We start from the raw sequence: 25197 nt of genomic DNA, 5'->3' as shown, positions 1-25197 counted from the left end.
CTGGAATAGTAAAGCATTTGTTAAACTGATTCTCTAGCAATTTCTCAGCAGTTAACTAGCAATCCATCAAATACAAATATCCTAACTAGCTAGCCAACTCTGCTTAGTTAAAAGAGTCTTAGTGACTGTTGTGACCTTAGTATAATCTGGCCATTTATTATTAAGCAATGTCTAATTGCTGTGTTAGCTAGAGAAACAACTCCTGTTCTATCATTTACTTTATAACTTTATCGTTTTATTTACTTTATTATTTTAATGTATGTTAAAACACATCACTGAAGAAAGAGCGCACATAGTAAATATAAATAACATACAAATCAATAACCTACAAAGTTTTGCTTGATTGACAGAAGCGAGAGGCAGCGGTTATTCAACGCTATAAAACTCACTAACGTTTGCATCTTTTTTAGGTAAAACGCTACCTGGTGTCCATCCGTAGCATTGGTATGTTAGGGAAAAGTCTAACGTTACCATATGTAAAGCCAGAAAAGGTCATTTTGTTTATTTATGGTCAGCAATGCCATGTTGTCCATGCGTCTGGTACAGCTAGCCATCGTGTGATAGTGTAAATGATATTGTAATTACCTATATAAAGCCGGGGAGCAGTACAGACACTCTGCTACAACCCAAACGACAGGTGTAGCAGGTATTTGGTCATTTCATAAGAGGATGAACTTTTGGGGGAAAAAATCGCTTGTTGCTCCTTTAATATTATACCTTTTGTCAAGTTGACTTTCTGCCTCATGGCATTCGTCTAGATGGTTTCATTCGACTGTGGGTTTATTTTGTTGAATGTTGAATGTAAATGTGACAATCAGAATTCAATCTACATGAAGCATTCATGCAGTCTGTTCATTACTGTAAAGTTGGTTTGTGTGGCTTTACAGAAAGCATAAGTCTTGTCTGTTTATGCCAGTTTTGTATCTCAAGTCAAACCTTACAGTTACTCTTTCTAAACAGCATCATAAGCCTGATTCTCTAAGAGCATCTTATCATTTTAATGGGGTGTGGTTCTGAAATCTGTACCTATGCAACATGAAAAAAATAACATCAATATGACTGCAAGTACAGAATTACTCGTTTATGTCTGGAGGTACTGGCCATGTGTGATTTATTATTATGGACTAGTAGAATTTTCATGATGAGTGTTAGGAAAAGGGTGAAGATGGTAATTATCCTCCTTGTTTACTCTGAGTGGTACTTTGGGTAAGAATGATGTAATTTGAAATTACGCAATTATTGAACTCAGTCCTCTCTCTCTTACTAAATTCACAATACACTTGATTTGCCAGTTTTTATTCAGTATATCTAAGATAACTTGTCTTGTCCTTCACATAGTCATGCCACATTTTTTTTGCTTGTTTTTCATGCGTTACATATACTTACATGTACAGCTACCATATATAATATACATTAATACAGATGTTTAAGGTTCAATCCCTGGGTCTGGCAGGTGCAAAAACATTACTAATGCAAATAGGAATCCTTGGGCAAGACTCCTGATGCTACAGTTCACCTCTAAAAAAATGAAATCCAGACAAAAAGAGTCCGCTTGAATGTTGCGGAACCAGAACAATCCATTGGCAAGGGAGATGCTATAAATCATAGATGGAGAGATAAGGAGTTAATGGAATACTTAGTAGAAAGCCAAATGAAAGGGGCCACATAAAACACGTGAACTGTAATGCTACAGAATGAACCAGACACAGGCGGATCAGCCAAGAACACTGGATGAGCAGAAAGGCCTTCAGTTACATACAAGCAACTAGTTATTTGGCACTCAAACCAAGCCTCCCATTACAACTTAAAAAGGATCAAGTGAAGGAGAAATGCCAAGTACTGCAACTACTTCTGGTGCACATGAGACCCGAATAGTAGAATTCAGGTATACTAAAGTGTATAAGCGGGCATGTGTGGCCCAGCTACCCACATGCGGAAGATGATCATGACTAAGATAACTTTATCTGTTGCTGCTGTAGGTTTCCTTAGTGGCAAGCTACCATCAGATAGTGTGCAAGCGGATATGAATGCAGCAATAAGCGCAATTCCAACCACCAGTATAAGTAAAACCAACAAGCTATATCAACTGGGACCAACCAATCCTGTCTCTGTGCTAAGTGAATTTTAATGTGAACTGTAGTGCACTGTGAAAAATTGCAGACATATAATACATGAATAATTTTAGCAACTTTAAAGATAACCTGCAACTGGTCTCAGTTTGTGTATCAAGGACTTTGAGCATGGGGGTTACAGAGCAGTGACCCTGAGAGCCTTTCCCTGGCTCATGTGACTAAGAAACACAACCTGCTGCCTTCTGTCTGCATGGCAATGTACACTGTCAACACATTACGCTTTTGTTAAATCTGTCCCCAGATTTGCAGCAATTTAATGGTCTAAATGACTTAAATAACTCACTGAACTATTTTCCCAAGGAACACTAACCAATTATGGATGTATGTAAAAAAAAAAACTCCCCAAAGAACAGGGAAAAAACTGGTTTTGAGTACTTATATAGGCTACCTCTACAGCACTATGGTCTATGACACTCAGATTAACAAAAGCTACACTCTGAAGACCAACAGAGGTCTTCCCACTCCTGGTGGCAAATAAGAGGAGACCGCTAAACAGAAAAAAAAAAGTCTGAATCCAGGAGGAAGAAAATTAGCTGGACATGTTGCAGATCAAACGTTTAGAATTATGGAACCATTATGGAACCAACTCTGAGACAATGTAAGAACTGGCAACATAACGATTAGTTTTTTAGATTTGCACAGATGACAGTCAGATTCCTCTAACTCTTTGAGACAGTGTGCACCTAACTCATATTATCCAGAACTAATATACGTGTCCATGATATGAAGATAGCGGGGAAATGTGCTTTTTCGAACTTTCGTATTACGTCTCCGGACTTAAACTACTTCTGTCCCCTGCGGCCAGAGTGTGCGATGCTTACATCAGTTGTTTCCAAACCAAAATGACCGGCAAAGTCGGAAAGGCTATTAAACAGTGATTGCCAGCTCAAGTATTAGGCGGTCGTATCATTCTTTTCAAATCAGAGTCGAGCTTCGGAGAGGTTCAGAAACAGGCGACTGCTGCGCCTAGCACTATTGTCATTGTACTGGAACAAGAACATTTCAGCGCGGAAGACGTGGCCGTGCAGACAACGGGAGTTCAGCTGTACCGAGCGGCGTAAGGAGCGCGTATAGATCGGCCTTTCGCTGCGCACAGAAAGAGTTGCTGTGTGAAACACGAGGAAGGAAAGTTGTGACACAAAATAGTGGAAGCAGCGCATTCGGCAAAGCGCAGCGGTCTGGGGATCCTTGAGAGGACAAAGACCGAGGACAAAAGAGTTTTGACCACCTAAACTACCCTGGCGGAATTTACAGCACCCGATGGAGGTCAGTCCGAAAATGTAATTATAGAGGTCAGCAGCGAGGCTGAGATTTGGCAGTTTCGGGGCGCATCTATCAGCAGCAGTCAAAACCATGTCTGATCAGATAACAATTGAAAACTGTTATGAATATCTGGTCTCAGCAAAAAAGGAAAAGCTAAATGACTTACGGGAGAAGGCATACAAATTTATGAGTGACAATTTTTTGCAAGTGTTGCGGGATTCAAGTGTGTACGGGCGCTTGACGAGAACAGAGAGGGAACTGATTCTCACATTGCGCATGGAAGGGAAAGAATCTTTAATGGTTGCCGAAATAAACGAAGTGTTTGATCGAGTCGGAAGCAGACCACCAAGTAGAGAGCGCAGCCGCTCACAGAGCCAATCATCTATAGGCTCATCTATAGGGTCGATCGATGAGAATTATATGATATATTATTACAGCGAGAGGGCTAAGCAATGGAAAAGTTTAACCAGAATTCCGGATGAGATTAACACAAAAGGTTGTGGGATGTGCACTATGTACAACTACCTGTTCGTAGCAGGTGGCATTAGAGGACAAGGTGACAGAAACAAGCTCTCAGACAAAGTGTTCTGTTATAATCCAGTCACTGATTCGTGGAGCGAAATCAGACCGCTAAACCAGCCGAGGTCCCAGCTAAAACTGGTTTCAATGGACGGCTACCTTTACGCAATTGGCGGAGAATGCCTTTTCACAGTGGAGAGATACGACCCTCGGGCGGATAGGTGGAGTCCCGTTGCCCCGCTACCCAAAGGAGCGTTTGCGGTGGCGCACGAAGCGACAACCTGTAACGGCGAGTTGTACGTTTCTGGCGGATCTTTGTTTTACCGCCTGCTCAAATACGACCCCAAACAAGATGACTGGGAGGAGTGCCCCTACAACAACAGCAGGAAGAGGTCTGCAGACATGGTGGCTTTTAAACACTTCATTTACAGGTTCGACGTTATCCGCGAGCAGGGCATGAGCGTGTTTAAATATAACACGGTGGTAAAAATGTGGCACCAGTGCGCTTCCTTTCCCCAAACGATCCCCGCCTCATTTAGGTGCGCCGTCAAAGGCAGTCGGGTTTTCTGCGTGAACAAACACCAGACGCTGCAGTTTATTGTGGGGGAGGACAACGAGCGTTTCGCGGAGACGACCCTGGGAGCGCCGCTGGAGTCCAAAGGCGTCCTCCTTCCATTTACTCTACAGCTGCCAGACAGAGATTAATGATGCACCGTCACACCATAGGCTTTGTCGGGAAACGCTGACAGATTTTGTTACGTGATGCAGACTATAGGCTTTAGCCCGTGTCTGTGCTTTTTTGAGCCTGAGCCTTTCAATGTGCCACATTTAGGGTCTTTGAGTGTGAGGGAAGAAGAGTAGGTTGATAAGTAACTACTAGTGATATCAGTTTCTTTGCTGCCTTAAAAGTGAATCAACTTCCTTTTGAGAAACAAATTCTTCACAAACAACTGCTGACATATTGTACAGTGGGGTTTTGAAATGCGTCGTTGGGAGGGTCTTTGTTGCTAAGAAATACTGGATGAGCTTTGTAAAACACTGGAGAAAGGTGAGAGAAAGGTTTTCATCAAACAGTGTCATTTGGCAGGCAGTCTTCTACACAAGGACAAAGAGGTGTTCTTATAATCTCCATTTCAACCTTGTCTAGAGGAACATTGAAAAATCCCCCCCCCCCCCCCCCCATCTAGCTAATTGGCTGCAGTACTCAGTGCCAGATCACAGTGGGACCATATGTCTGATCATTCATAAGTCATGGTCTATCTTGGTATGTAGATGACAACAGTGAATAATAAATACATATGACCTACAGGCTACGGCCTTAACTAAAGCTATGTATATTAAGCATTCACAATGTCACGTTTATTTACAGTCCAGGTCCATAATCGCCCTCTTTCGTTGTTTTTCCGGTATTTGTAGGTCACACTAATCGTAATTTGGTAACCATATGCACAGTACGAATGTCTGAAAAAGGAAGTGATTTTACCATTGCCTCTTGCAATAAATGCCCATAAGTCCATAGAACAATATATAGGCCAAATGTGTATGAACATAATGTGCGTGGGATACAATTTACATGTATGTGTATGGAGGATTAAGTGCAGTGTTGAGTGCAGTGTCTGTGTGCTTGCGCTCAGGACCAAATAAAGTGGTGTGAAATTTTTTTGCCTTATCACAGATCTCTCTGGCATTTCGTAAGTAATTTTGTAATGCATTATGCTTCTGCATAAAGGAACCAACAGGGTCCAGTGTGACTGTTTAGTATAGCAATAAAGTGGGGCTTGTATAACAACACTTTAGTGGATGAATTTTATGGTGAAAACATTTTGACTTATGCACTGCATTTAATAATGCATAAGCAACTTACCGTTTGAAACACTCAAGAAAGAAATAGTAGCAATCACAGAAAGCTAATGGTCAAGGTCATCTGAAGCTATTTAGCCTTTTTTACTAAAGCAGACTTTAGCTTAAAGTCTTTACAGTAGGCTAAAACTTACTTTATGGACAAATGGTTTTATCTTGCGCTTATTCGTTTGGATAAGTATAAGGGGAAACGGTCATTGGGTAGTGGGTGTAAGGTTGTCTCCCCAAGGGACCATCTAATGTAGGCCTAACGCTTAAGATACAAGAGGTTAAACTCCATGTAAAAAGCTATACTGAATAGATGATAAATGTCTGTGTATTCTTTGTTCTATGTCTAAATCATATGTATGTTTTACTGGTACTGATGATGCTTGCTTTCCCAGGTCTGACAGATTATTAGGTTTACTCTGAACACTCAGTTACCATGACACCCATTAATTATCACAGAGGTCAAGCCCATAGGTTAAAGAAGTCTTTGCTCTGAAGATTCACAGTGAAAAGTGTGTATGTTTGAATTTGAAATTACACTTACATTTACACACACACACACACACACACACACAGAAAGAGAGAGAGAGAGATTGAATAATTGTTTGAATAAAAATGGAAGTGCAAACATGGAGCTTAACATGGTACTTGAAGTGCCCTGTGTGTAATATATTTCTTAAAATTAGACATTTTTGCACATTTTACCATTGCATTAGCATTCCTGCAATGTTCAAAAGATTCAGTGGCCCTCTGAACGAACAGATTGGCTTTGTTTGGTGAAATACTCAGAGGTTCTCAGAGGTTCAGTGGTTCCCGTTTTCCTTGCAGAAAATGTAAAAGAGTCATAGAAAAAATGATGAGAGACATAGAGAAGCATGTCCAAAACCTGCTCTTTTCTTCAAGAGAAGTCAGACATATAGAGGATAGTCAAGGGGGCTGCGCAATCCAGAGAACAAATGGGAATAGTATCTTTTCCAAAACCCAGGGAAAAAATAGGCTAAATGTTAAACTAGCAGTGTATCACTGTTGTACACTGTCAAGCCCTGAGTGTGTAATTAGCACAAGTCTGCATCCCGAGCTGTACTAATTGTAGTTTGCATACACCTGGCTGAGGGGATAGAAAGATGAACTCTTGTTTTAATACCTGGTGGGAGAATGCCCTGCCACAGCGTTCAACTAGGAAATAAATTTGAATGTAAAATCACACTGTCAAGGTAGAAACACTGTGTTGGTTGAATCAGAAGTAATGTTAGAAGATTTAGCATTTCATTGAGGCTGTGTATTCTGATATCTTTACAAAGTTGTACTTTTGCTCTGGAAGAAATATTTAATTCAAGCTTTTCTCGTTTGCTGTGGTCAGTTTTTTTTTAAACTTTTTTTTTGCTTTTTCATTTAAATCAAGCAGTGACAGCACAAAGATAAGATAAAGTGGCCCATGATAACATCCAACACAACATTGGTATTAGCACCACTTACTGGATAATATGAGTAACAGCATTTAAGAAACAAAGTGACAGAATGCTGCCATGTTTTAAAGTATTTTAAAAATGTGAAAAATTATACATACATAAAAAATTGATATAAAATGCATTACACACTAGACTTATGTACTGGACTGAACATTACCCTATTAAAGGCCATAGTACTAGAAGTAATATGGAAGTATGCCAGTTGAAGCAGGGGGTAGCTTCTGTTTCACATGGTAAAGGAGGTGGCGGTCTCACAGGCGGAGCCCTCAGAGCGTCGGGAGGAGAGGTAGGCATCGGAGGTAGGCCGTGACATGTGCCGCGCCCCCATGTACTTCTTCCCCAGACACCAGGCGTCCTGTAGGATCTTGCGGAAGTGGTTTCTGAACTTGACCCCGACGAAAGCGTAGAGCAGTGGGTTGAGGCAGCAGTGCAGGTAGGCCAGGCTCTCAGTGAGCACCAGCACCAGCTGTGTCCTCTCCTCCTCGGCACAATCCTTCAGGTGGAACATGTGCACGATATCATAGAGCAGCGTGGCGTTGTAGGGCAGGTGGCAGGTGATGAAGACCAGCACCACGGTCAGCACCACTCGCACTGCCTTGTGCCTCTGGAAGTTCTTAGCGCGCAGCAGCGTGACGAGCACGCTGGAGTAGCAGAAGGCCATGATCAACAGAGGCAGGCAGAAGCCCACCGCCACCTGTGAGCTGGGCACCAGCACCTTCATCTGCCGCGCCGTGTCATTCTCCTCGAAGCGGAAGAAGCACACGTACTCCTCCTCCAGCAAGGCTGCGGCGCTCACGTTGTCGTCATAGTAGTTGCTGAACCTGAAGCTCTCCTCCATGCCGCCGTAGCGCTGGTAGAAGATGAAGGTGGGCAGGGCCAGGGCCAGAGCCAGGAGCCAGACCACAGCACAGCTTACATAGCTGTAGACCAGGGCCTGCGAGCGGAACCTGAAGGAGCGGCGGGCCTGCACGATGGCCAGGTAGCGGTCCAGGCTGATGCAGGCCAGCAGTAGGATGCCGCTATACAGGTTGATGCTGTAGATCCCACGGAGAAGCTTGCAGGACCAGTTGCCCAGCGCCCACCCATTCTGCTCGCTGAAGATGATCATGGGCAAGGCCACCACGAACAGGATGTCAGCGATGGCCATGTTCAACAGGTACACGTCTGTCATGGACTTGGTGCGCTTGTAGAAGGCGTACGTAACGATGACGAGGGTGTTGCCAATGAAGCCCACAATGCAGATGACAGAGTGTACGTAGATCTGGAGGAACTGCCCGAAACGTTCAAACATTTGCTCCATCCCACATGGCTCCTCTATATCTCCATATATGTCTTGATCACTGTCATTATTCAAGGAGGAATTCATTTTCAAATCTCTATAGTCTGGAGAAAGAAATATATAGGGCAGGACTATAAGACAGATATATACATACATATCTGCAATCAGGACATATAATCAGTTGTACATTGGAGAAGGCCTGCTGATTGTTTTGTTGAGTGCCTTTGGACCACTGGGATTAAGGATTTGTCATTTTCAGCATCAAGGGATTTTAATGATAATGGACAGTGCATTGAACAGTACAATGGACAGGACGTCTACATTGCCAGCTGTTAATATGGCAGCACTGAAGTTTGAAAACTTAAAAAGAACTGGGACCATTTCCCAAAGCATCAAAGTGTTAAGATCCTCTTAAATGAGTGTTCCATGTAATACTTGTTCTACAATATAGAATTACTGTTTTGATGCTTTTGGGAAATGCATCCCTAATCTACACTCTTAAAACCTTAGAACCCCATGGTATGAATGTTATGATTTAAACATCTGCTATTTTGAACATAAACCTGCTTCACCTCTTAGAACTTTAGAAGCACTTTGCTTGGACAGCATGGAGGACCACTGTATGAAACATGAAGGACCTCTGTGAAAAGCACATCTATAACATGGTAGTAAAGTTGCTGTGATCACTAGGCACCATTATATCTCGTCATTAACAAACAGGACCAAATGTCAATCTCAGATTTAAGTGAATTTGTCAATTTGGAACGGATTCTATAGTTGAAGAACATTTATTTATATTGTGCAACATGTACAAATGTTTAAAAACATCTTAAATATGCTTTACAGGTATGACTATCAAAATGAAAACTCTAAAATGCTGCTTGGTAGTTATTTTATATGTAGTTATAAAATGCTGCTTTGTAGTTAGTTTGATACTGCAGAAATAGGAAATCTGCAGGAATCAGGTCATGAAAATGTTCTAAAAGCTACCAGGAAACAAGAATCAAGATGCAATCAGTGACCTATTTATGTGGTATTATAGCCTTCAAAACAAAGCAAGAGCTCAAGACCTAACGAAACAGAACTCATGCAAGCTACACCAACAATAATTTTTTTCCACACTATATTACATCTGGCAAGTAACATCACAGGATGAAGCCATATATCTTTCAATATTTTCACTTTTAATCTTTCAAGATTTTAATGGAGATGATTTTTGCAGTTTTAAATCGGCTTGATTCATGCGTTGCTTAAAAATTATGATCTATATATTAATATAAAGGTTCACCAAAGCAGAAATTTAAGACATAGAAAATGTCAAAAACAGTCATTTAGAGAGTTAAAAATGTAAATCTTCTATTTATGAATATAAGCAATTAAAACTCCAACATTTTTATGGTCTTTATTGTAAAAAAGGGAATTGGTAATGTCCATAAGTACCTTATTTTAGTTCTTTACTAACTACACGTAGAAGGAAAAAGTCAAAACATCAGTGCAGTGTTGCTGAATTGCAAAGATCAACTACGTACACACAATGTCAAATAACTGACCTGGATTATACTAATCAGCCTTTCCTGCGTTTTTATTTTCATAAATACGCAAACGTACATGATTAAAATAACTTCAGAAAACAGTCAGTTTACTTTGAAAATTTTCTTTCATTTAATAAAAGCCACTTCATTAGAAGCTGAAAAATTCTAAAGTGAGCTAAAATGAAAGAGAAAGATCTTACCCCTTTTATGCCAACTTAAACTTACTCCTGCGTGCGTCCGACGCAACTGTACGATGATCAGTGTGCGCACGCATTTGCATGTCTGAGGTGGAGTCTTTACAGATATGACCTGTATCTTTTCTGGAATGCTTTGTATATTTCACTGCCAACTTTCACACACGCCTTCACGTTCACTGGGCTTCTAATCACGTGAACAGAGTAGTCACTGGCTAAATAGTGAATAGGAAAAAAAACACTGAAAATCTATGACCTGGCATAATTTGTCACTAGAAAAGCAGCCAAGAAACTGCAAAAGCAACCACATGAAGGGAACTTGGTTCTGAAGAGTAGCACTTTAATAGAAACTGCTGATACAATTGACAATTACATCCTTAAATACAGGGAAGTCGAAGCAGCTGGGGTCGGTGCATCAGGCCACGTCTTCCATGTAATCTGCTCCTTCACTCAGCTGAGACACACTCAAATCCTGGGTGATCTCGTCAAGCTACGGAAAGACAGAGAGGTAATGCTTTAACTACTGCAAGTGAAAACGCAGTCACCTGCTTGGCTGGCAAAACGACAACACACATGTACACACACATGCACACACACTCGAAGAGAGAGCACAAAGCAGAAAAGCAGCTTTATTTCACACCTGGGTGTTTAAAGTCACTTCCCCCTTACTGCCTCCTGCAGTTTCTGAAAGACCCTTCTGCGTCAACAACTCAGTCTCACTTCCTGCCCCCGGTACAATGTACAGTACAGTCCGAATTAGAGAACAAGTACAGGAGAAGGGCCAGAGGAGTAGGGCAGGTACCTTGTCACTGAGATCAGGTCCCTCGATGGAGACCTCTTCAATCTCCTCACCAATGCTCACCTCACTCTTCGAGTTCTCCGATTGATGGCTGCCGTAGGAGCAGAGAGACGCGTAGTGCATGAATTCAAAGGCTGATTAAACAAGACCTTGTGTATCAACATAAAGCTAAACGAGCATCACCTGTTGAAGTCGTCGTCATAGTCAAGGTCTACATCTGTGAAGGTGATAAAAATGGTACATTAAAATTTGATTCTGGTCTCAACATGATCCCCCCCCCCCCCCCAAAAAAAAATTACATTAAAAATGTTTTTTTAAATAAATAAAAAATTTACATGCAATACTCCAAGATGTACACATGCAATACTTCAAGAAGTAAACAAATGTTACCGAGCAGAGAAGATCCAGCTTTCTCATTCACAGCTTTAAAATCTTGAAGGCCCATTTCTTTGGAATCTGATGTACCTGAGAGAAGGGGAACCAAATAGCCACACCATCTTATTCTGAAGCCAAATACATTCATTCAGATCCCTGAGCCTCACCTAGGCTCACCTCCTCTACATTTACAGCATTTAGCTGACGCTTTTATCCAAAGCGACCTCTATGGCTGTACCTGATAAATATGCAAGTTGCTCTGGATAAGAGCATCTGGCAAATGCCATAAATGTAAATCCAAGTGTACCTGATCGACTGCCATGTCTTTGATGTTCGACTGTAGTCTGCATAATTTTGACACCCCTGTGGTCAGAAATGTGACAGTAACTCGCCTTCTCCTGTGCACAATTGTGCCCTGGCTCTTGAATGGCCTGTTGTTATGTATGCTTTAAGTGCATACACAAAATGTTTACATGTACAGGGCTGAAAAGAATACTTTGAAACGGTACTAAACATATTTCAATTACGTGTTTTGTTAAAATACATAATAACATTCAGAATATATAGAGAATAATTTTAAGATATGCTTTTAAAAAGGCACATTTTGAATGAATGCTGTCTGTTTCTCTGTATTATCGGTTTGCAGTCGTAGATGGTGAATGTTTTAATTGTGGTTTGTATAGAGCATGTATAGATGCGGTTATATGCTATGTGCAAGTCTACGCTCTTGTATAAGTGTATGCCCTTGTTCACCATCACACATTTTGATTCTGAATAGTTTATACATTCACTGTGACTTCAGATTAATTAAATACAACATGAACCATTGTAACTGAGCTTTTTCATTACAGCTGATCTGCAGTCTGTCTTGTGAGTTTCATTCATTCCCCTGCTGTCTGAGTGGACACAAACTTTCCCATAAACCCACTGGTCTGCATGGCCACCCTTTATAAAACTGCAGTAGGAATCCAGTGTGCAACTTCTTTTAAACATTTTCACCTAAAAGCGCTCTGTTGATCTTTATTTCACAGTGATATCATTAATTACCTGCATTAGCTAACAGAACAGAGAACTATTTTACCTAGTTCTAACATCCACTCTGTTAGCAATAAAAGCATTAAGCAAGCTAGAACAAGTCAGGAAGTTTCTGAGCTAGCCTTCTTCAAAACTTTTGTTTCAATTGTGTGTGCAGACTATCAGCCTTTCCGCTGACGTCTCGGGGCACGTGTGTGCTTGGGGATTGAAAAAATTGTTAAGACAAAAAGAATAGAGAACCACTATTACTTGTATTCCATCACAACCCAACCCTGTAAAGCTAAAGCTTGCAGTACAATGCCAAGTATGAGAGGAATTAGGTTAAAGAGCAGGAATTTAAAACAAATGTCTTAACATATTCCTAATAAAGCCCTGCTCAGGTTTAGGCTCAACCATATGATGCATAAACAGTACTTACAATTGCATTTATACATGTTTATTTAAAACATCTGTAGAGTAGATGCAGCTAAGAGCATACCGTTTTTGCTGGAGACAGGGTCTCTTTGGCTGTTGCCTGCAGATCCACCTGCACTCTTTAATGAAGGGGGGTCTGACATGGTGGAGAGAACTCTTCCTGCGGCCTTTACAGAATCTGTCCTCCTGAGGCATGGCAAGAGGGAAGGTACTTAGTGGAAGCCTTGTGTGCGTGTGCTAAATTGGACTTCATTCATGAGACAGTCATGCGGGGAAAAGAGGAAGCTGGCAGGCAGAGCATAGCAGAGCAGCGGTAGACATCCGCCGACTCACCTGGGCCCAGAGTCAGGGCTGCGCTTGCCCTCGCTCTCCGAGAGCACGGCCCCTCCAACCCCGTCAGTGTCACTGCCTAGAGCAGACAGACTGAGCCCAGGGGAAGAGTGCACCCACAGACATGCACGCGATCACACACATACACACACACGCACCCAGGAGAACAGTCATGAGAAACATTCGTGAGATCAAAAAGACACTCCGTCATGCAGAGGGGGAACAAAACAGCAAACGCTTGAGAGAAGACCACAATAAATGAAGTCACTGAGCTTGTTTGGCTAATCAACCACACAGCCAGTACCGTGTTATACACTGTATAGGCAACAATGAATGAGTCAGTAGCACCAAAGGGCCAGAGAGCCTGGGTTTGCATCCATGGGTAAGATGGTTGCAGCGGGCTCGACTGGCAGAGTGATGACACCATGCACACTCACTCATTGAGGCTCGTGCCCCTCCTCATTTGGGAGAAGGACGGCCCAGCCAGGCTCTCCTCCCTCTGCGGGTGCTTGCTCCTTACACGACCAGGGGAAAGAGCAGAGACAGACGACACACACACAAACACAGTGACAGAACGAGAAAACGAGAAAGACAGATAAAGAGGGAGGAACAAAACTAAACAAAGGCATAGAAAGGAAGAGCTGAAGTAGGTAAGCAAGCGCCGACGTAAAGCACTGTGAGCCATGACCACTTCACACGGCAGGAGCTGGTGCAGCACCCTCTCATGTGCGTCAGTGGGGGGGAAAGCTGGTCCACAGCTATCAAAGTCAGCAACCTAAGCCAACCACCGTGGGAGAAAAGGAAGTACTTACTCCTTCTGACTAAAGCTCTTTTCACAATGTCTCTGCCCCGAGTATGGCTTATCTGTAGGGGGTAAACTACTGATCCCACATGCAGTGATGGCAGACATAAACAAAAGAGAAGATACATGTAAGTGAGGGTGTTCAATACAAAACCAGTTATCTATGCCTAGCCTATAATAAAGCAGAGATGATATTAAACTTTATTTTCGGTCCACATTTCAAAATGAATGTTTTCTTTATTTTAAACGTAAGTTTGCAAAACCTTTCTTGATGTCAGATAGGCATTGAAAAATGTTCCTTTTCCTACTACTACTGCCACTACAAAGTAGGTTTTTTTCTTTCTGATGCCCCATTTCAGAGACAAACCAGGAGGGTTCTGGGACTTACTCCAAATCAGTGACACTCACCAGCCATAGGTCTTCAGAGGTTTGGGAAGAGGATCATCAAAGAAGGAGTCTCCTTCATCCTCCTCCTCCTCCTCCTCCTCCTCCAGGGACAATTCCAGTGACTTCTTCAGGGCAGCAGGAGGGTTTGTGGTGGGCACGAGACCCTCATTGGTCCCAACTGCTAGCTGCATGGCTGCTTTGCTGTTCTGGGAGCCCTGCAGCTCACTGCCACTCAGATCTCCAGGCTGCAAGGGTCAGCACACCACCACAGCACACCAAATCAGCAGCAGGACGCACCAACAAATGTGGCACCACGTTAAGACACTATTTAACGCTTTACGAAGCACTTGGAATGACGCTTAAGAAAAACTATTCAAAGTGGAATGTCACATGAGGCATTAGAGAAGCCGGTGGAATAGGGCCAAATGTGGTTTTATGTAGCTGAACTATAAGGTTAAGGATAATGTAAAATAATTTTAGTTCAAGCAGATTTGTTAAAAGGACAACATAATATTCTCAAGTAAAATTATATTTTTTTGGAGTTTTTTTTTTTTTTTGAGGACTTCTCATTTTAGTCAAACACTGTAGGTGACATCAGTTACAAGAAGAGTGGGCTGATCCAAAGTCATTTCTCAAATTGGCCCACATTAAAGGTCCAGCTATGAGCAACTCTCTCACATGTCATGCTTAATTTAAACCAAAGACAAAGTAATTCCAACAGTCATATTCTCCCTATTTTTATGCAGTGGTTACTTGAGAGTCAACATAATCTTGTCCAACTATATTTTGAGACCTTCACAAAATAATGACATAAAATGAAGAAAAAAAGTGAAAACATAGATTTTGTAAATAAGTAAGAAATATACAAATATGTGGAATATGTTGCCTAATACTAACATTGTTAGCACTTTAAATGGCATTTACAACAAATCTGCGAGGTACTCAGTTGCAGTGGAGTGGAAAGTAAAGTTTAGTGCTGTATAACTGACAAAAAATAATACAATTCTGATTCTCTGTCCCTCCCCGCATAGCTGTTATCAGTAACCAAGGGTGTTGGGCAGGATACATGACACACCATATAACAGCCCATTCTGCAGAAAAGCCCATGATTAGTCAGGTGTATGTGAGAACACAGCATGTTCAAAGGGAACAGCGCAAGGAGGTTAACGCACTCTACATCTACAGCAGTGATCAAGACACCTGCAGACACCTGAAAGTGGTTCAGCAGACATAATAAAAAGGAAATGTGCCAGTTAAAGTTCGATACAATTACAACATTTTGGTTGTGGTTATAAACCCCTCACAAAACATGACTGGTGGTCGCAGAGGACATGCCAAATGTAACGTTTTGGGAGCAGTTATATGAATACCTGTCAGTTTAATACCAAAAACTAGGGTGGCACGCCATGTCAATAATTATGGGAACACTGGATAATACTAATAATACTATATAACAACAATAATATTATCATCATCATCATCATCATCATTATTATAATTATAAAGGCCATAATATGCAAAAAAGACTATTTACAATACACAACTTTTGTTTGGCGGAGGAGGGAGCTGTGAATATTCTGACCCGATTTCCACGGAGTAAGAATTTTGATGAATTTAAGGGATCAATGTTTTTTTGTTTGTTTTTTATAACAAATTGCAATACCTATTGCAAACAATATGTAGTAACAATTACAATACATTTTGTCCATATCATGCAGCACTACTAAAAACTAGGCCAGCAGCTGAAGATTAGTGATGATTCATTATGCAGCTCTATAGATAAAGGCAAGCTTTAAGTGATGTTAGAAGGAAACTCTGATTAGTGGAAGCCGGCTTCCAACCTTAAGCGCTGTGTTCAATCCTACAAACCAATTTTAAAAGGCTTTATGGGACAGATCTGTGCAGTACTGGTACACATAAATAAATCATGTCCTTGGTTAATGGTAAGACCATATCAATTTATTCAGAGACTACAGAGCTATAGCCAATTATTTTTTACTATTCAATTTGTTTATTTACTTATCTTAGGGGTGGGTTGCATGTGATTAGAATGACAATTAAAAACCAAGCGGGGGAAGCAAAACCGTCTGTGTTCAGGCACAGACTGTTGGTTTTGTTGCACCCACTTGGCCAGTGTCAAAGCCGCATTACTGAGTTGCTGTGGAATGCCTGGTGGTGGCGCCCCAGAGCACGTGCTTTACCTGAGGCCCATGCGGCTCTTCCTGCGCTGCACTGGCCTTTATAAAGCCCTTATACCTGGGTATCTGAGCACGAGAACACAGCTGTCAGCCTCCCTCAGCACTCCCTCACCAGCCCTACAGCAGCTTCATCATCACATAGGAGCAGCACACATGGCGCAAAAAAAAAAAAAAAAAAAAAAAAAACAAGAAAAAAGAAAAGCAGAAAAGGGGGCCGTAGTGAAGCGGAGTGGGAGTCTAACGAGGACGATGCATTTGCAGGCTTCCACAAAGTCATGCACTGAACGTTTGTCTGAGTTTTAAAAATATATGTTCAGAGTGCAAGCATGACTAGAATTCTCACTGGCCATATACAGGCACCATTTAACCAAGAAAATCCTTGAGATCGGAAATCATCTGCAACTGCGCTCAGCTAAATCATATGGGCAGACAACCAATTTACACTTCCTTCCCTTGATGGATTCAAATCTAAAGTGGCCAAGTACACATTGATCTTGAAACTACTTGGCAAAAATACATTTATCCTATAATGCTTTATTATTGCCTTTACAGATTTATGGATTTATTTAGAATTATATATTTGAGATACTAATCTTGGTTATTATTCTTAACTACAGTATGCACAGATAATGAGAACAGCGTGAGTCACTTGCTTTGACGCAGTGGTAGTGCAATTGTGCACATTGAGAGTAATTTCACACTTACTGGTTCATGCATTTGTTTTTGAAACTACAGGAAGTTGTTTTTCAAAGACATGTGTTATGGTGTCAGTGTCAATACTCTGAATTTCTAAATACTTTCAGAAATTTTCTTTAAGCAATTGAAGGTTCACAGAGGTTCATAAAATAAATCAAATAATTTGATCTGTTGATAAAGTGGAATATGTATGAAGAACTCATTACTTTAAAATTGTTAGTTCTAGGTCAATCAAAGCTACATGCACAAAAAACATATGGGTATAAAAAAACTGCCAGCTACATTATTAGCAAAAATAATTATAAACAATATAAATAACAATGCTATTTATTTAAAAAATCCAACTTAATAAAAACAGCATTCTGGTTAAAGAAAATTAGTCTTTTTATGGAAAACCCCTTTGGCCTTCATGATTCGAAGTAAAAAAGGAAAATGTCTGATACGCTAATCATGACAACAGTTGAACTTTCTACACTCCAAGAAAATGTTTTACAGATCGGTAAAAGCATGCACAATTTAATAAACCAGTGTAGTTGGAAATAAAAGCTAGTCTACTGTAAAACTAGTCTACAAAAACAAACAAAAAAATCATAAGTGTTATATTCAGATACACTGGACTGTTTATTGACAAAGTTAATGAGAATTCAGAAAAGTAAAGTAGTGTCTGGGTACCCTAGTACATAAAACTATCAACATTATCAGAATGTTCCCTCACCTTGCTGGTAGGTGATGTGATCTTTTCGTCCGAAACCTTACCAAATGAGAAAACTGTATCACTAACATCATTGGTAATCTAAAAAAAAAAAGACATAAAAATGCAGTTTGCATTAAAGACAACAGAAAATTGCCTTGATTATTCAGCACGCTTAAAAAACAATTTTATTATACAAGGAAAAAATATATAAAAAATTAGACACAGTATAACTATGCTAAATAGTATTTTTATACATGTGATATTATGCTTTAAAAGACATCTTTTTAATAACGTGGATGATGGAATATTAGATTACTTAATATTAATATTAGTTTTAGGTTTAATTAATTGTTCAGTTATGATTTGAAAGTGTACTTACTACACTTCTGCACTGAGTAAAAAAACTTTTGTACATTCCCAAAAAATCCTTAAAGTCTATAGCTGAAAAAACAAAATATAGAGAAAACCATCATCAATAATCAGAAAATATGTGGCGCACACACCATAAATGCAAACTGAGCAAAACCTGAGCTACTCACAAACACTTATGTTTCTGTCTTTGGCTTCTAGTTCATCAGTGATGTATCGTTCCAGGATCTCTCTTTCCATTCAGTAACAACAGAAACACAAAAATATACTTTTATAATTTGTTGGAATTCTCTCAGTGTACAAGGATTGGTATATGTAGGGAGTGCAAAGACAGACATGCAAGCATGGCAAAAGGGACCTAAAAGAATCACCTGAATTGTGTTTGAGATTATATTCCAATTGAATAGAAATAAATTCTTATATAGGATTCCTAGAACAGGTTATTCATGTTTACTCACAGAAAAATGGCTATAACCACACTTGTGGTGTGAACCACAGCCTTATTTGATTTCAGAACAACCGGTTATCTAATTGTAGGAAGTAAGCAGTTTCAGTGGGTAGGGGGTAAGATCGGGTAACACTAAAAAAGTTTTCAGTCCCAGCCAGGACTATGTCTTGTTCAGGTTCATAGGATGCAGGTTTCTTTGTGGTAGCTTACTTGCTGAAATTAGGAACAAGCTCTGAGAAAACACCAATCACTTCATCCTTGCTTATTCCACCAATCCTGTCCTGAATAAATAAACAAAAACACCACCACCACCACCCCCCCCCCCCCCCCCCCCCCACACACACACACACACACACACGATTTGCTTGATGGGAAGACACTAAAATGTATGTATTTACTTATATGCTTTATTTTCTGTGTGTGTGTGTATATATATATAAATTTCTCAAGCAAGGCTTGATTTTTAATGAGGCCAACCCTATAAGAACTAAATATGGAATGTCAATTATTAACTGTATTTATATACAACCCAACAGGTCCTGTAAGAGACATAAAATCAATAATGACATTTCAATATAAAGAGCACCAAAAGTACAAAACCAAATCATACTGAAGTTCTGAAGGATTACCTTGTCTCGACAGTCAAATTTTTTTCGTGCTTCAGCAATCTGACGAGGTGATGGGTCCTAAAAAAAAAAAACTTTTAATATGTATCTATATAAATTTACATTAAGTGACAACTAGCTGTAAACTCATTCACAATTGCAGGTTAATTTAACATGTTGCTACATTTATTAGATTTTGGAAATAATTGTTATGTAGAATGTAATAATGTAATACAAGTACAGAGAGTTGTTGAGAAATGGTGTGATATGACAGTGGCTTAATATCTGCTTTTCTCTGAACAACTAACTAGTGACACATGAAGCCAGACTGCTATAAACTACAAAGAGCATCATACCAAATGCACAGAAGTAGGACAAACATGTTTTTGCAAAATCTATCTGAACAGGAAGGGATTTTTATCACAACGCAATGTGATCACTTTAATTTACATAATTCTTCCCTTGTGTGACCTGAATAATAATGTTGTGGTGCAAACAGTGGGTGTAAGGAGTAGTTATGAATCAACCTAAGACATGCTCTCTAACCACATCTTAAAGTAGTTCAGAAGCTACTTGCGCACCTGGGTCTGTTCTTCATACTATAATAATACCAGCAGTTACTGTATTCTGTAGGTGTATAAAATAGGTTACAGACAATATATGAAGATAAAATACCTTGGGAATATGCATTACTCGATCTCCCTGTGAGAGAGAGAGAGAAAATGAAACTTACATTGGAGATTTCAGCAGTTATAGTTAGGAAAGTCAGAAAGTCAGCAAGATCACCTCAGCGAAAATGGAGGTCTTCTCCTTGTGTCGGACCCTCTTAATTAACTCAAGGAGGAGAGGGGTACTCTTATTCCCTTCTGATTCAGAAAGGCCAAGGTCTCTAATCAAACTTTCACGACTTTCATGTCCATTTAACTGGATAAAAGACAACAGATTAAAGCAAAAACAAATACATTGCCATACGCAAAAATGTTCAAACCTCAACTAGGATAGTTTAAGGTATAAGCGAAATCAGAAAAAAAGAAGAAATTATCAGATTTAATTGTGTTATTTTCCAACTACACTTAACCTACAATGCTATCAATTTTTTATAACTAAAATCTAAAAAATAAAAAAATAAAAATACCGTGTTAATTTCTGGTTGAAAAACCGCAAGAGTAAAGTCTAAATTGAAGACTTGGAGATAGTCGGTGATTAAACTGGCAACAATGCGTCCTGCACAAAATGAAGCACAGTTAGGCTATAAACACCACATTTGTATAGGTTAGCATTAACCCATAAACGTCACCGAATATCACTTACCATCTTTAGTGTTAAGACACTTCCTCAGATTTTCGTTTACAAGCGGGGTTTTATTCTAAGGAGACGTAACATTTTAGCGAAACTCAGAACACATAGTATAGTAACTTAGGAAATATTTTATGTAGGGGACTGGTTACCTCAACTTTGTCCTGTTCCTCTAAAGCAAGAAAGACAGCAGCTCGTAGCTCAGCCTGCAAACAAGAAGCGTTTCATTCAGGTGGAAGGTGAGTTCGTTAGGTTAGCTAACGCTAGCCAATGTTCAGTGTAGTTAACGCTAGCTAGCAAGAGGGCAGGCTAGCTACAACTTTAGCAGTAACTTGACTTCCACCAAACACGGAATCGTATTTCCTGTAAAAAGAAGAGTGTTTAGTACAGGTGGTTGTAAATACTAGTTTTTTAGCTGTTAACTAACGCTAGCTAGTTGGCTAGTCAATCCGTTAATATATAGCTAGCTAGCTAGATACTGTTTGTTGTCATTCAGTCGAGCTAGCGTTAGCTACAACTTCAGCAGTTACTTGATAGCCACAAAATAGTGAATCGTATTTTCTGTAAAACAAAATAGTGTTGTAATAAAGTTGGCGATAAGTACCTTAATTTTATTAAGAACGCCATTGTTTTCCAAATTTTGAATCAATAGGTCTCTCAGTTCCGTGTCCTCTTCTGTAGCGGACATCTTCGATTTTTGTCATATGACCCCTCTGCGCCCTCTGGTGGTTGTTATTTTCACAACAACATCAGACCAGGCTGGAGGGTGTGTGGTCAAGGAAAGTATTACAGAAACTTTGATTCCAACTCTTATTAAAAGTCTTTTATCGTTCAGAGGGATAGTACACAATCGTTCAGGATATCCCTCCGCCCCATTCAGGACCATGAACAACAAAGGAAAAGAGACCTTCAGTGTGGCAACACAAGTTTTATTGAGTAAGAGATGTCAACACCAGCATGATAAAAATTGTACAAAGTTCACAATTTCAAAATGAAATATCACAGCAACTTGTGATCTTAAACATTTACAGCAAAAAGTATTATATCAACCAAAACCATGCCATGTGATTAAAAAATAAATAAAATAGGGAGAGAAAGAGCTAAATAGATAGAGAGCAAGAGACCAGGAGAAAGCTATGTTTCTTTTAAATATAAAATCCTGTTTTAAAATGATTCATTGAAGTCCATTTCAAATGGAAAATATGTAACCTGATGAATTCACAATTAGTAATAAGAAAAGTATTCTGCATTCAAGCATGTGATACTGTAGTTAGTGTTTTCTATTTAAATAGTTACAGATACTTTTTAAAATTAGATACTACAATATGTTAGAACAGAAGGTGAGCAGCAAAATTGTGCTTAAAATCCTTTTTCCTGTCGAATTAGTAATGATAGTTTATGAGAGGAAATTTTACTATCAGTCTATTAGAAGCATTACTATATTGGCAGCTGCATACACAAAGCTTTGGAAAGAGGACTAGGAAGTCTTGGAGATGACAGTCCCATCTGGATGCATGACACATGAGAATGACTAGCACCTTTGCATGAACTCTTCAGAAATGCTGAGCTAGCCTAAATAAAGAAACTAATGGCCAAATAAACAATGGTGGTAATGGCATGGTAACCCCATGTCTAATTACCATCAACCAGATTCAGTTCACTTTTGCAATGTCATTGACAACATCTTATGAGGATCATGCTTAGTATACACAACCAACTCTTAAAACCACTAAACTCAAGCGTTACTAGCAGTCTGCTAGATGCCTGAAGTGTGCCTACATGTGTTAACAGTGTTAACAAAATGGAGCCAAGCTTGGGAGGTTTATTGTGAGTTTAAGTGCATTTCTGTTTACAACTTGTGAGTGCACATATATTTCCTTAGATATTACGCAGCAGTGCAAACTGGTCGTACCAGTACACATTTCAGCTGACTATGGAATTGATTGCTTACAGTCATCTTTGACTGCTTTGATGTACATCCATAGAGCATTAGCCCACATCTTTGCCCAATTTATAAAAAGCTTCTGTAGCATCTTGAGTTTCTGTGATTCTTAGAGCTTAAAGTGCTTATGACTTGTAATGGACACAAATCAAAAATGAAGAACGTGACAGTGAATCACGGGTTTTCACAAATGTAAATAAATACTGCCCTTGATCTGGTACTCTGAAATGTCACACCATAATGGAAATCTTGCATGCTTGCAGCATCGACAGAGAAAAATGTTGCGTGCTTTTGCATCTGATGCTGAGACAAATTTTTTTCTTTATCTTTTTTTTTTTTCCTTTTAACGTGGTAACTGGACATACCTACAAGACAAGTGCTGCATAACAGTGACATAATGACAACCTGTGGGTGGTGAGGTTAACCCTGTAAGTCCAGCACACACTTCATCTGACATTCATTCACATATTTGCTCTCTGCAAAAAAATGTTCCCTCCCATTCAAACTTTTGGGCACCTTGCCATTCTTTTTTTCGTATTTTCTTTTGAAAAATAAAAACATCAAAACATGGAAACAAATGTGTCCTTGTGCAAAACAGAACATGAGAAAAGTAAAACTCATAATGCATATGCATTCATCCATTTGGACTTGATCACTCATGTTTAAACCCGAAAACATGACTGTAGTAAAAGATTTATATAAAACTTAATACTTTACATTTAGTAAAAAGTGTAATCAGTTTTCTGTGATGTTAAGAATAAGAAATTGCATATACCCGAACTTTTGCATCCCATATCTAAATAAATGATTGATTCATTGTCATATATTGCTGATATGCTATCTTACTACCTACTAATATTTTACGATCATAAATTCACAATTTATGTTGGATTGTCTCCTTAAAATTTTCCATAGTGATTGGCCTTAACCAAATGGGAATCATGTTTACAGAACATACATTAAGAATGGTTTCAGTTCTGGAATATTTCTCTCACGATCTTGGGATTTGCACCAGTGAGTTTCCGTGTAATGATGTTTCACAAAAATGTTAAGGTTTTTAGTCTGTTCATTTGTAACCTTTTCAACCTTTTGAAAAACAAACAAAAGTGCAAAAACAATGTGTACTGCATTAGAGTGCCCACACTGACCACTGTAAAATGTTTTTCGGAAAATGACAAACCTCTATGAAGTTCTTTTATATTGTTACAAAATTAACCATTTAACATCCATCGAACAACCTGCACAGCACATATTGAATTCCTCTTATTTCCAAAAAGAAAAGCTCTGGTTAATTGATTGCCTTTTACGTTCATCTCACCTCTCCTTGTCAACACTGCATCATTTTTTCCTTTTTGTCAATAAGCTTTTAAAACAATGGATGGTTTTTGTTTACAATAATAAATACATATACACTAAAATGTGCATACATTAGCAGCTATAAACAGTACATCACATTATGTCAGGTCATATGAAAAATGTACAAAACATGAATGTTTCTCAAAACATTTGCCATTGGTAATCATTTTTAAAGCAAGGCAACAAATAATTATGTATTTTTTCCCCTCAAAAGCATAACAGAATCATAAATAATGCAAGATAATACAATAAATTACAGCAGCAAAAATCATAATCATTATCCATACTTTTTACATGTTTTTTCATGTTTCTTAATTCTTTTTTTTTCTTTTTTCTTTTTGCTTATCCATTATCCCGGTGAAGCAGGCAGCTGCTGGGTGATCTACACCTGGATCCCCTGCACGGCTTGCTTGATATTCTCCAGCAGGGCTTTGTTCTCAGGGCTCTGGTACTGGTCCTGATGAGTGTACATATCTGTCAAAGTGCTCACGTAACTATCAAAGTTTTGCTCGTTCATCGGCTCCTGTGGAACAGATTGGAATCAGTGAAGGTTGGCCGGAGAGAGAAGCAGTGGTGCACATAAACTTGGTGTGTTTAGTCTAAGCCATTTAGCACAGACTGAGGAACACAACAGAAAAGGGACAGGAAAGAGGTAGGCTTTAGGGAAGGGTGGACCTCTATGCTTCATTTAAATAAATACCCAGCTAAAAGCGACACCCTGAATATAATAGAATGTGCAGGGCATTTGAGATTTAAGACACTATTTTCAGCTGTTTGTTCTGAAGCAAGGCAACTACTCTACAGACAAATCCATCTAACCCAGAAATACACAGCTCCTCTTTTTTGGCTACTACATCTAAACTGAATACTGTCCTGAACACTTTCATAAAATAATGAGATGGTCAGTAACATAAAAGGCAAATGAGTGCATGCCTTGATGGTGAAGTTCATGCATATGAGTGTTTCAGCAATACTGATACTCACTAGTGACATAAAAACACAAAGGTAGCAGTGTCATGGAAGGCAAATAAGTATCAATAAGCACCAGCCTACTAAATGTCATTCTGTCTGGCTGGTAACATAAAACATTCTTAACCAGTAAATATGGCTCATACTGTAACTCCAGCTTGACCACATACACTATGTCAACCACAAGCTGCACTCTTTGCTATTATTAAAGACTAACGTGATAACATGTATGGACAATTGTGATAT

General features: G+C 39.4%; 4 protein-coding genes across 16 annotated transcripts in view; 1 reads left to right on the top strand and 3 right to left on the bottom strand.

The window, feature by feature from the left end:
- The first annotated feature begins 1909 nt into the window (after positions 1-1909).
- Positions 1910-5008, top strand: LOC113570571 (kelch repeat and BTB domain-containing protein 11-like). The gene is made up of 2 exons (XM_035524393.1): positions 1910-1975; positions 3423-5008. The coding sequence occupies exons 1-2, from the start codon at positions 1910-1912 to the stop codon at positions 4617-4619; spliced, it is 1263 nt and encodes a 420-aa protein (XP_035380286.1). The 3' UTR covers positions 4620-5008.
- A 2370-nt stretch (positions 5009-7378) lies between these two features.
- On the bottom strand, positions 7379-10456 carry ccr6a (chemokine (C-C motif) receptor 6a). Its single transcript, XM_026998987.2, has 2 exons — positions 10243-10456; positions 7379-8614 (listed from the first exon to the last, which is right to left on the bottom strand). Exon 2 carries the CDS (start codon positions 8595-8597, stop codon positions 7458-7460), a length of 1140 nt encoding a protein of 379 aa, XP_026854788.2. The 5' UTR covers positions 8598-8614; positions 10243-10456; the 3' UTR covers positions 7379-7457.
- Positions 10457-10559: 103 nt separating this feature from the next.
- On the bottom strand, positions 10560-21395 carry cep43 (centrosomal protein 43). 7 transcript variants are annotated; one of them, XM_026998979.2, is made up of 21 exons: positions 21289-21395; positions 20837-20890; positions 20700-20754; positions 20524-20612; positions 20175-20312; positions 20064-20090; positions 19413-19469; positions 18994-19064; positions 18506-18567; positions 18346-18407; positions 17988-18065; positions 16580-16642; positions 14400-14623; positions 14002-14070; positions 13627-13704; positions 13193-13282; positions 12924-13045; positions 11426-11500; positions 11219-11252; positions 11039-11126; positions 10560-10726 (listed from the first exon to the last, which is right to left on the bottom strand). In XM_026998979.2, the coding sequence occupies exons 1-21, from the start codon at positions 21370-21372 to the stop codon at positions 10652-10654; spliced, it is 1695 nt and encodes a 564-aa protein (XP_026854780.2). In that variant the 5' UTR covers positions 21373-21395; the 3' UTR covers positions 10560-10651. The 7 variants fall into 7 exon arrangements, with proteins under 7 accessions (XP_026854780.2, XP_026854782.2, XP_026854785.2 ...); XM_026998981.2 differs by having other exon boundaries at positions 14002-14067; XM_026998984.2 differs by lacking the exon at positions 13627-13704.
- Positions 21396-21592: 197 nt separating this feature from the next.
- myt1la (myelin transcription factor 1-like, a) overlaps positions 21593-25197 on the bottom strand; it is a 57582-nt gene continuing 53977 nt past the window's right edge. For all 7 annotated transcript variants that reach the window (XM_026999012.2, XM_026999011.2, XM_026999010.2 and 4 more), the window contains one exon: positions 21593-24505. In XM_026999012.2, the coding sequence (XP_026854813.2) occupies positions 24365-24505 (141 nt within the window). In that variant the 3' untranslated portion in view covers positions 21593-24364. The remainder of the gene's footprint in view (positions 24506-25197) is intronic.

The sequence above is a fragment of the Electrophorus electricus genome, chromosome 3, assembly GCF_013358815.1.
Source record: "Electrophorus electricus isolate fEleEle1 chromosome 3, fEleEle1.pri, whole genome shotgun sequence".
Classification (NCBI taxonomy): Eukaryota; Metazoa; Chordata; class Actinopteri; order Gymnotiformes; family Gymnotidae; genus Electrophorus; species Electrophorus electricus.
Note: the sequence above shows the minus strand (reverse complement) of the source record. Positions and strands in the feature narration are given on the sequence as shown.